Consider the following 11,750-nt stretch of genomic DNA (forward strand, 5'->3'; position numbering starts at 1 on the left):
CCCAATTGGTGAAAGATACTATTTCTAGTAAAAGTTTATTAAAAAAGAAAACTATTTCTAGTAAAAGAGGTTAATCTCACAATAAGACAAAACAACGTTTAAATATTGGATGAGAAAAGTATCGAATATTGAGTGTTCAACACTTCTAACACAACAACTTTTTTTCATATGACAATCCCAAATTAAACTATAACCATGCTCTTCCAAACACAATATATATCACTAAATATTGATTGAATTTAGTCGTATACTTAAAAATGGAGATTTTAATATTAAAAAGTTAAATCAAGACAATAAAAACAATTATATATATAGACACGTATATGCGTGGTTCATTACAGAAATTGTTGTTTATAGTCTACCAACCAAATCCATAACATATTCTGATGAAAATGGTACAATTATTATACTCATTCCGTTTCAAAATGAGTGTCACTTTAACAAAAAAAAATTATTTCAAAATGAATGTCACTTTACATTTTCAATGCAACTTTAATTTTTTTCTTCCAACTTTTCTCTCACACAATTTCCAATGCAACTTTAATTTTGTCTTATTCTTATAAAGTAAAATCAGTTTAGTAAAAGCGTTATATTCAATGATTATACTATTTCATTCCATTTCTTAATCTATATGTCAAAGCCTGCAGCGACACTCATTTTAAAACGGAAGGAGTAATATTTTATTGATAAATAATATTTGTACAACCATTTTGTGACAACTTTTGGACAACTTTCTCTCACATACTCACATGATTTTCTTTTCCTCTCCCTTCCTTTTTCTCTCTCCGTTGTTTTTGACCAATAAGAAGAGAGAAAAACAAAGTTGTCATCAAAGTTGTATGAAATGAATGTACAAATATCACTACTCTATTTTATTTGAGGTGAGGTGATACCATACATTTAAGTTTCAAATATTAAGTTTGAAGTTTGAACCCGCCAATCAAACTTCTTGGTTTGTGACCTTTGTCTGCAAGAGCACGCACGCTCTAAGCCACGTGCATTTGTCACAATAATATTGAACAAATAATAATAATAGAATATTACTTAGTTTTTTTTTTTTGAAGGATATATTACGACCAAGTTATAAGGTTGTATAAACATACATACTGTCCAGTGCATTATTTGAAATTAATCGTAGAACAATCGTAATTAAATTTGAACTATAGGACGAGGTTGTATTATACTGAGAATTCTGCTCTTTACCCTGCATTTTTCGCTCGCGTCCTGCAGTCATGATCAAAATATCTCTGCGCTAGTTAATTAATACAAGTGTAAAAGAAAATTGACTTAGTTTTTATACATGCGTGACTTAAGTCACGCTGCGTGAGTTAACTCACGCTGGAATGAACACTTGCATGAGTTTACTCACGCAAGTATTGTTTTGCCATATTCACAATGTTTTTGCATACTCAAGTGCTGGCTCACCATACTAAAAGCTTCCTGTCTCGTAATATTTCCAATTTCATTTTCTAGCTTTAAGAATTCATGAAACCGATATAATATTTCAACCGTCAAGCATTCTGTCAACATAATAAGAAGCAAAAATTGAAATATTAGTTAGAAGAACAAACTTATGTATATATAATATTTCAACCGACAGACTCAAGCATTCTGATTTTTTTCTTTCTTTCTTTAATTAATTAAATGTGATCCAAATATCCTGCGAGATTAACACGAATTTAAGGTACTGATCAAATGCTAAGAACCACACAACCAACTGTTGCACGTGAATATGCAAAAACATTGTGAATATGACAAAACAATACTTGCGTGAGTTAACTCATGCAGCGTGACTTAAGTCACGCATGCGTAAAAACTAAGTCGTTTATTTTTTACACTTGCGTTAGTTAACTAACACAGGGGTATTTTAGTCATAGTTGTAAGGCGCGAGCGAAAAGTGCAGGGTGAAGAGCAGGATTCTTATATTGATTGCTTTCGTTTCCTTACACAATAATTCATAGCATAGATGAGAGTGATACTTTGGCGTTGCAACTTGCAATGTACACAAAAATGGGTGTACACTATGGAGTATTAAGCATGACATGTCCATTCCAAAAATAAACATGACAAGTGAGTAGGTATTAGTATGACTCTCATTTCTAGTGTCTATAATAAGGTCCTGCAATGCAAATAGAAGTAAATGGTGTACATCACATCAACCACCTAACCTGTAAATTCTTTCCATATTATTTCTCCCAATTCCTATATTTTTACATTAATCTAAATGCTCGTTGGTCTAATCTAATCGTATAACATGAAAGTGTTGCAAAAGGAATCATTTTTTTCCACCAAATAAAGGATTAGATTTTTGCAATCACCAGATTAATAACATTGTTGCCTAAATCACAACCTCGGCATAAGATTGTATGCCAGTGTTGGTGTTGATGTGGTTGCATTGCATCAGAAGTAACCTATCTCAGAGACAAAATAGCTCAACAAATGAAATAAACAAATAAATAAATAATGAAATAAAATAATGAAAATTTCCATACAAACACATTCTGATTATTGTAAGTAATCTAATTCCTTTCTTCTCCTTTGGAAGTGAAACATTTCCCATTGTGTCATAAAATTATGAAAGAAACAATTTGCTACAGCATTGTTGTGAATCCCACGTATGTACAAAAGTCAGTTGACAGCAAACTGCCATCATAGATCCCTAAAATTATGCACTCGTTTCCTTTCATTTTGATACAAAATTGAGTATTTTCTCTCCCCCGCCGCCTTCTTCGTTCAAATGTCTGCGGTCTTTCCCCCCCCCCAACACATCCCAGCAGCTATGGCGACAAAATGGCTAGAACCAAAACAAGCATATGTTGGTTTACCCATGTTACATGCTCTCCTTCATCTTGTTTGTGTATTTGTGGCTCATGCAGCTTCCCCCGAAAGCCCCCCCGGCCAAGAGCTTTCAGCAGCGCGGCCCCGGGGGATGAGATCACAAAATGACAAAATCAGATAGCTCATATGAACTCCCCCACCCCAAGGGTCTCGATGCACAAGAAGAATCTGCAGATAAAGCAATGGCTATACGTCTCTCTTTGCCATGGTTCCAGTTGAACCTTGCCTCTTCTGATTGCCATGCTGCCAAGCATCTCTGGAATCATCCAAGGAGTTCTCGGTTAAATACCTTGATGGACGATGGTTCCCATTTCTGGAGCTTGCTGAAGCGCCATTCATCCTCTCATCATCTTCAGATGGTGCTCCCACCCTGGATTCCGTATGCATCTCCATTGATCTATTATATCTTGGCCCGCCTGATCTTATTCCCCTCATATTTGAGGGTGGTTTACCGGGCAATGGTGTGTAAACAGGTCCCTTGGTCACCAGAAAGTCCTTGGGAATAGAATCCATGTCCATGTAGCAATTTCGGGATCTTGCATCTGCAATCAATGCAGCCCAATCTTCGGATTGTATCAGAGCATTTGCATTTCCCATCACCTGTCAATTATAATGAACTATTAATATCAAGCAAAAGTGTGGTTTTGTGCATTCAGTACAAAAATATGTGGTGACATTAGATTATTAATATCAAGAAATAAGTGTGGCTCTGGGCATTTGGTAAAAAAAAGACATGTAAGAAGAAATTAGGAGATTCATTTCATACCCAAAGGGCCCTTCTTGCACGTGTAAGGGCAACATTCATTCGACGTATATCAGCAACGAAACCAACCCCATGAGTCGATGCACGCACACAAGACATTATGATCACATCACGCTCTTGACCTTGGAAAGCATCTACTGTGTTGATATATATATCCTTCCCTTCTTCTGAATTTAAGACTTCCTCAAACTCACGTTGGAGGCATTTCAACTGCAGCTTGTAAGGAGTAATTATGCCAACAGAAATCTTTGGCAGACCCAAAGATTTCACTGTTTTCTGAATATGCTCATACAATCGGAGACAAAATTGTGCTTCGTGTATGTTTTGGTAGGAGACTGATCCACCTCTGTGAGACTCCCGCCCATGTCTGATGTCATAGAATATATAAGGTCTAAGTAAAGGGTCTTTATAGTATGCTTCGTCAGGCAATTTAATCACACTTTCACTGTCACTAAGGCGCCCCTGATAAAAGTACCTAGAAGGGAAATCCCTAATTTGGGGATGCATTCTATATTGAACAGACAACAACATTGTTGGGCATCCTGCTTGTTGGAACCTTTCAAAAAGACTCCTGCTGTACATCAAGGTTCCTGCAGCCTTGCTGATAACTGTAGCAGGAAGCTGTTGAGGATCTCCAACAAGAACACATCGTGCTGCCCCAAGAGAAAGGGGAGGAAGAACTCCCACCTCACTGGCTTGGGCTGCCTCGTCAATTACTACCATATCAAATCCATGGGAAAGACGAGAAAACAACTTGCGGCCACTGCTAGAAACAGTAGTGAAAACTATTTCAGCTTCATTGGCAAAACTGGCCTCCAGACTAGCACGGGCCTCTTCCAAATTGAAACCACTGCCAGGTCGAAACCTACCTTCCAAAACAGCAAGGCGGGACATCTCGACCAGAACCTTATCCCTGCCTTCGACTACAGAGGCAAGGTTCTGTAGCAAAACATCCCGATTCTGATCACGGGCCATGAGAAGGTCGGGGTCAACGCCGACAGATCCTTGGGAACGAACAGCAGCAGCAGTAGCATTCAGTTCTCTATGAAGACAGTGCAACTGTTGAGTATACTGTGCTTCACGATTCCTCAACTGTTGCATCCATCCCATAACTTCCTCCCGAGTCTTGACTAAAAGTTGTTCAGTTCTCCGCTCCACAGAAACTGCTTGGGCAGCACGTGTCTGAGAATCAACCCCAACCCGTGCTACATCAGGTCGATATACTTTCATCTCTCCATCAATAAATCCACGATCAAGGACACGGGAAAGAAGCTCATCAGTGGCAGCATTAGAAGGAGCACATACCAACATTCTAGGCTTTGGGACTAGTTTAGGCAAAGTTCGTAAGAGATTTTGGTCCATGTTTTGAAGAACTTCATCGATGGACCCTGTAGGGGCATTATCTGAATTGAGCTCATTAGCTTGCTTGTAGCTTTCAGGAGCTACATGCTTAAGCAAAGAGGTGTAGTAGTGTTGATACTGCACAAGGTGAATGACATTCAACATTCCCCATACTGTATGTGTTTTTCCTGTTCCTGGAGGTCCTTGAACAAGAGTAAAAGGCCAAGGTTCTTGCCTCTTTGTTGCCACACTACTTGTACCAGCAGCTGTATGCATAGCTGCCCATTGGATTGCAGCCAACTGGGGTTCGTTAAAGGTCCTGCGCAGATACTCGGTAAAGTTTGGCGTGAAGCATTCAGGCATTGCCGGGGTCTGCTGCTCATATTTCGGGAAGTGTTCAGGACTAGGCTGCAGAATTGCACTTTGCATCTGAAAAGTGAGAAATTAGTCAGAATTGCAAACCATCGACACACTGTTAGATATAAGAATATTTTCATCATATATATTTACCTGCATGTTTAAGCGACGAAATGCATGCAGAGCAACATATTCTCTCTGTGTAGTAGCAAGAGAACCAAGGACTGTGAGATACCAGATGCTTCCAGTTTGAAGTTTCCGTACGATATGATCATCGTCACCCCTGAAGAAAAGACCAATCTCATTTGAATATAACTATGGACCCAGAAAAGTGCATATAATAACAAAACAATTGAATGGGATCTTTAATGCGAAAACTTGAAGGAGTACTTGCCTGCTGGGATCATAAGAATCCCCCACATAGTAATGGAGTATTGCACCAGGAGGATCGCGGGTATCAATGGGTATGTGTCGCCTAACTGTACCAACCACACGTCCAGTGATTTCTGATTCCCCGCTATCGTGACCTAAAGATGAATTGTTCTGCTTGGATCTGACTGCTCAATAAAAATTAATTATCAATAAAGTTGAACTAAGAAAAGAAAAATGGCTCTACTAGATTATTGACAACAAACCTGATCCAGGCCTAGGGGTTGAAAGAATTGCAACATCGCCCTCCTTAAATGACCATTTGAACTCATGTGCTGGAAGTAATTTCACATCATACCAACCTAAGAGAGAGAGGTAAAACAAACCCACAATTAACAAAAACGAAGAGGGGCAATTAACCGATATATCACCAAACTGTAGGATCATGTTTGTTGAACCTTGCACGGAGAAAGCAAGAAACACGTCCTCAAAAGTATGGCTGAGTACCCAAAAAATACAAGCACAATAAAAGAAAATTAAACTCCTTGAAGTTGGCAGAATGAAGCTTCTAGCATACAGATGGAGTTTAGATTAATGTTAAGAACTAGTACCTCTTTCTCTTGACTCATTTGCCTTCACCCGCACCATAATATGAGTATCCCTTGACACTGTTTCTGTTGATTCTTCCCAAGTACTGTAAAGTTGAGCACGGCATTCCTCAAAAAGCAAAGGCTCAAATACTCGAACATACTCTTCCACTGATTCAAACTTTCCAGGAACACACTTTAAATCGGTCTCTCCTGAACCACGGGATCTTCAGTTAGTCACATATAATAATATATAAATAAATAACAATCAAACTTTCGAAGAATTAAAGGATGCATCCAAACATTTAGAGGGACAACAAAATAAGTAATCATTAACTAATATAAAAGCAGCGAATGCATTTTAGCTCAGTGTGTTGGTAATACTACAACATAAAGCTTTAACCAACAAATATTAGGATGACCTGTCTGAAACAGTGATTAATACATATTAAAGTTCTCCAAATGGATTATTTTCATCATACAATTCCATAAACAGATGCACTCTTTTCTTCCCTGTGTATAATCATATATTCTATATTCTACCATTATTCCTACCTGTCTTATTTTCTTCAAGCTCGCAGACAACATTTTTGCTTTTGTTTGCTGCAAATGTTTAGTTGTTTATATTATGTGCTTTCTACATACCTACAATTGAAGTGACCCCCACCCTTTCAGGATAAATCTAAAAGTTTAACCTACCTTGCCTACTCGTGCAAAAAGGGAGGCATCTTAACTTATCACTTCACAAGTCTGAGAAACATCTTCTAAAGATTTATCACAGACAGAATGTCAAATTATTTATCTACAACAACAAACAAGTACCATGATGTCCTATCATAGATCGTGTCGTGTCTATAGATAAATTGTGTCAATTATAACATTTTTAATAGTTTAACCTTTAGTTTTGTTGGTCTCCCTCCCCTCTAACTTTTGGAATATACTCCATCTAGTCTACCCTAATTACCATTCCTGCTAAAAGTCATGGTTCACAGCCAACTAAAAACTTTGCCGGATCTCTATGACGAATTATTTATAAGCAGCCAAAACTTAATATATGACAAGAAATTATGGTTCACTAATCCATGTAGTATCAATATGCAGTTGTGTACATCCACAACCAAATCGTTACATAGTAATTCACTATGCAAACTACCAATATCAAGAGATTTGAATATCCATCAAATGATCTTCTATTGAATAAGCGCAGGTAATTGAATGAACGTGAAACCCTTTCCGACTAAGAATATAGGAGTAGCATGTGTCTGTAGTAACTATGCATTATATTCCTTGAATAACTATGAACTTGGTCTTTTAAACCAACCTTGTCGTAAAAACTTGGCTTAAAAGATTTTGGTGTGACATAAATAGTTTGCATTCAAAACATACATTTGTAAAAGAAAAACCTCAGAAAATCAAATAAAAAAAAGGGTAACCCGGTGCACTAAAGCTCCCGCATATGCGGGGTCCGGGAAGGGGTCCCACCATTATTGGTGTATTGTACGCAGCCTTACCCTGGTTTTTACACAAGAGGTTGTTTCCAGGACTTGAACCCATGACCTTCCAGTCACATGACAACAACTTTACCAGTTGCGCCAAGGTTACCCCTCTCAGAAAATCAAATAACCCCACATATTATTGTATAAATTCAGCAATTAGCATAGAGAACATGGAGACAGGAGATATAATAATTGTTAACATACTGAATTGAAGTAAAGCACCAGGTTGCCCTTCCACTTGTTATCTTTTGTTCTTTCTCAAGAAACATGACAACTTGAGAACCATAACACAGAGAGGCATATGATGGTGACTGGATTACATAAGGAAATCATGTAAACCAGTGAAAGCTATCAAATCAATATCAAATTCCATTCCAAAAACAACTGTCATCACCTTTGCATGTCTCTCCAATGTTATGACTCTCACAGTCTGATAACTGGAGGAAGGGAGCAACAAGATGAGAAATCAGAAACGACTCAAGTGCAAGGAACAAAAAAACAAAAGAGATCATGAGCAAAATTGTATAAAATTGTATTTTTGCACTAATGGATATAATATGAACACTCAGTACCTGGGTGGTGCCAAAACTTTTCACTGGTTACCTCCCGTATGAGGCGTTCAACCGATGAGTCCTGGGACTGAAAACTGACAGGAGCTTGCTTCTTGATAGAAGGATATTTCTTGTTTCCCAGTCTAACATCATTAGAGCTTTGACCACTCTGTCCCGACTTCCTATTAGAAACAAATGCATTCTTCTGCTGCCTCAAATCTGTCTGTTGTTTCCATGACCCCTGCCTTGGTATGGGTGGTAAATTGGCCTCTATAGGAGGTTCTGCCTCACTGTTTATCCTCCTAGACCTACCAAATTGTATAGAATTATCACCATTACAATCAGATTTAGGTTCATGTGTTTCAATTTGACTTACACCTTCACCAGAAGAAGAGTCAACAAGATTCGGATCCTTAGCTATTCCAGCACGTTCAACTTGTGCAGGAATAGTACGAACTTCCTTCACGGTACGACTTATAACTGGCGATGTGAAAGCCTGTCTTCTTGGGGTTGAGGTTTTAATAGGACCTGCTTGCTTGACATCTTCCAAGTTAAGAAACATGGTCTGTCTAGTACGTTTCTTTCCCAACATTTTCTCTTTCTGTTGGTCAATCTTCCTCTTCCCAGGAATATTTGCAGCCCTAATTGCATGACTTGCTTCAATACCCTTCACCTCTTTTTGCTTGGGAACTAAACCAGGTTCCTCCTGTGCATCAATAGAAGCTTCACTTTTTACATTGCTTTCTGAATTTGGGATACCATTGTTTTTTTGTTCACTACTATCTGATTCTAGACCTATAGAAGCACGGCTATTCTTTTCATCATTTAAACTATTAGAATTAGAACTCTTGATATTGCTAGACTTACTGTCAGAAGCCACTGCAGAACTTCCATTCACTGCTACAGATGTTGTTTGTTCTTCTGGAGCATGACTTTGTTGCGGCGGATTATTACCTCCATTTGCATCAGCAAAACCCTCATCGTCAGACCACTCACCCTCTTCCCTTTCTGTAGATTGTGCTTTTGTCAAGCCAGATATGTGTGATTCCTTAACTTTAACATCCTCGTCTTTAATGAACTTAGAGGAGGACTTTGCACCCGAATCTCCTGCATTCTTAAGATCAGAATCCGCGCCAGGGACACTTGCAGATTTAGAACGAATAAAAGGTTGAAATCCCGAGACGGTTGAGGCATGAGAAAATGCGTGATTATTCATTATTCCTTGAGCAGCAGTAGAAGCTACAAGTAAGTCTGAAGAATGGGAATTTGTTGATGGTTGGGTCTTTTGGGGCTGGAAGCAGAAAACACTATCCTTCTCATCATTATCTTCTGTAGGTGGCTCGTTGAGGTCAAAATCAAATAACGGTCTTCCTCCGGAACCCATCTAATATGCATAAGGATGCAGACTAAATTCTGAATAAAACGTTGAACAGATGTGTTGCTAGTATTTTTTTGAAGCAACAATGTACATGTCATGCCCACGATGAAGAAAGACGGTGAATCTGCAAATCAAACACAGGGAAAAAAGGGTCTTATAAATATGAATTTACAGTTCAGATAAAAAAATCATATACTAATTTACAAAACATACGACAACATTGTATCCTACCCCAACGGCATGAACCAAAACAAACAATTACAAGAACAAAAAGAATAAAACCCACAGCATGCCAATAATCACCAATAATGATGACATGTTATATGTTTAATTCTTCACATCCTGTAAAGTTAATAATCTAGAAACACAAACTATCCTCATATCATGTACAATTAATGATCCAAATTAAACAAATGAAAGCATAAAAACACAATATATAATAGATAAAGAGTGAACCCCTTAATAGAAAATCGAAACCTAACAGCTAGATGACACTACTAACCCTAAGCATATCTAAAGATAAACTTCAAGCAACCATCCAAAGCTATTTAACTATGAAGCATGGACAGACACCGACATAGGACACAACACAAACGCTGATAAGTTGATACAGGGTCAGACACACGCCTAATCCAAATTGTATCCGTGCTTCATAGCTAATTAACACCGATGAAAAGAGCTCCCATCAACAATCACAATACAAAGAACAGAAACTAATTCCAATAAAACAAACAAGATACGCATACATATACATATGACAAATTCACAATCACAATACAGTTCTCAACTCCCATCAATCCAGATCAAAAAAGGCACTAAATTTCCCTCAAACTCCGAAAACAAAACACTAAACAAACCATAAAAAACTACACCCGGTGATAATAGTGGGATTGGATACAGAATTTCCAGAAAACTACACCTCAGTAAACACAACAACCAACAAATTTCTAGGGTTCCAACATCCAACAACGAAACAAATCACACACTATCTTCACCAAACACCCATTCTAATTCTAAAAAAATCCATATACCCTTAGATCTTAATACATAGATCAATCCACTAATTAATTCACCCTAATGCACAAATCTAATTAATTAGTCAACCCTATTTTCCTTTATTCACCACCATTTTCATATCTTAACAAATTCAATTCTCTTATCCACACTTCCCAATTTTCCATCACTCAAATTTATCAATTTCACCGACCAATCCTCAAAAATCGAGAAAAAAATAATCAAAAATTAAAATCAGTCTTCTAGAGAGAGAGAGAAGAGAGAGAAAGAGAATTTACCTCTTCTCAGTTCTAACAGAAAAGAGAACAATAGAAGAGAGGGTTGGCTCTATATCTATAGGTACAAGTTGTAGAGAGAGAAAAATTTCTAGAGAGAGAGAGAGATTATTAGAGAGAGAAATAGAATGCGATTTTGATGAGAGAAAGAGGGTGCGGTGTTGGGTTTATATAGGAAAATATCGATCGAATCTCACCGGTCGGAGATTTTTCCGGCCACCGTTAAGTGATTTCCGGTGAAGGGTAATTTCGGGATTTTGTTTGGTTATTATTTAATGATAGGGTATTGTTGTAAAGTTTTGGTGTGTGTAGGGGTAGTTTCGGAAGATAGTAGCGGAGGCTAAAAACGATATGTGTAAACGGTGGAGATTGGATATCACGTAAATTGTGGCGCGTGAGGAGTTGTTTTGTCCGTTGATTTTGGATCAAGTAATAACATTTTTTTTCAAAATACTCGTTTGTGATAAAATCTAATTAGTGGTGCAAATCTTTTGCCCCAAGCTTTACTATTCATGTTATTTATTTACTTTTTGAATAAATTAATTATTATATACAATATTTTTAATGATGGGAATAGGATGGTCATCTCACATTGAATAACTATTTTAATAAAAATTGTTAAAATAGTTAAATTAAAAAGGGTTTTTCTATCATGTGCAAATTTGCACATATTAAGAAGTTTAAAGTAGTAATTTTAACTTGGAACTTGTGTTTTTTATATTAAATATGTAGTTTTTAATCAATAATTGTTGGTTTTCAATAAAAAGTTACTACTTTTAGT

The 11,750-nt window shown here is 37.4% G+C and overlaps 1 protein-coding gene across 2 annotated transcripts; it reads right to left on the bottom strand.

The window, feature by feature from the left end:
• Nucleotides 1–2,464: 2,464 nt before the first annotated feature.
• LOC11424341 (helicase sen1) lies at nucleotides 2,465–11,122 on the bottom strand. Of its 2 annotated transcripts, none has more exons than XM_003627209.3 (8): nucleotides 10,973–11,122; nucleotides 8,324–9,804; nucleotides 6,280–6,468; nucleotides 5,935–6,030; nucleotides 5,694–5,856; nucleotides 5,453–5,582; nucleotides 3,605–5,371; nucleotides 2,465–3,438 (listed from the first exon to the last, which is right to left on the bottom strand). In XM_003627209.3, the coding sequence occupies exons 2-8, from the start codon at nucleotides 9,684–9,686 to the stop codon at nucleotides 3,025–3,027; spliced, it is 4,122 nt and encodes a 1,373-aa protein (XP_003627257.2). In that variant the 5' UTR covers nucleotides 9,687–9,804; nucleotides 10,973–11,122; the 3' UTR covers nucleotides 2,465–3,024. The 2 variants fall into 2 exon arrangements, with proteins under 2 accessions (XP_003627257.2, XP_024629105.1); XM_024773337.2 differs by lacking the exon at nucleotides 10,973–11,122 and having other exon boundaries at nucleotides 8,324–9,008; nucleotides 9,170–9,334.
• Between the last annotated feature and the right edge of the window lie 628 nt (nucleotides 11,123–11,750).

This window comes from Medicago truncatula, chromosome 8, assembly GCF_003473485.1.
Source record: "Medicago truncatula cultivar Jemalong A17 chromosome 8, MtrunA17r5.0-ANR, whole genome shotgun sequence".
Lineage (NCBI taxonomy): Eukaryota > Viridiplantae > Streptophyta > Magnoliopsida > Fabales > Fabaceae > Medicago > Medicago truncatula.

Coding starts and splice junctions, on each gene's coding strand:
- LOC11424341 (XM_003627209.3), bottom strand. CDS start 9,686: ATGGGTTCCGGAGGAAGACCGTTATTTGATTTTGACCTCAACGAGCCA. Junction 6,031..6,279: donor AAATGAGTCAAGAGAAAGAG/GTACTAGTTCTT, acceptor TCTCTCTCTTAG/GTTGGTATGATGTGAAATTA. Junction 5,857..5,934: donor AACCCCTAGGCCTGGATCAG/GTTTGTTGTCAA, acceptor TTTATTGAGCAG/TCAGATCCAAGCAGAACAAT.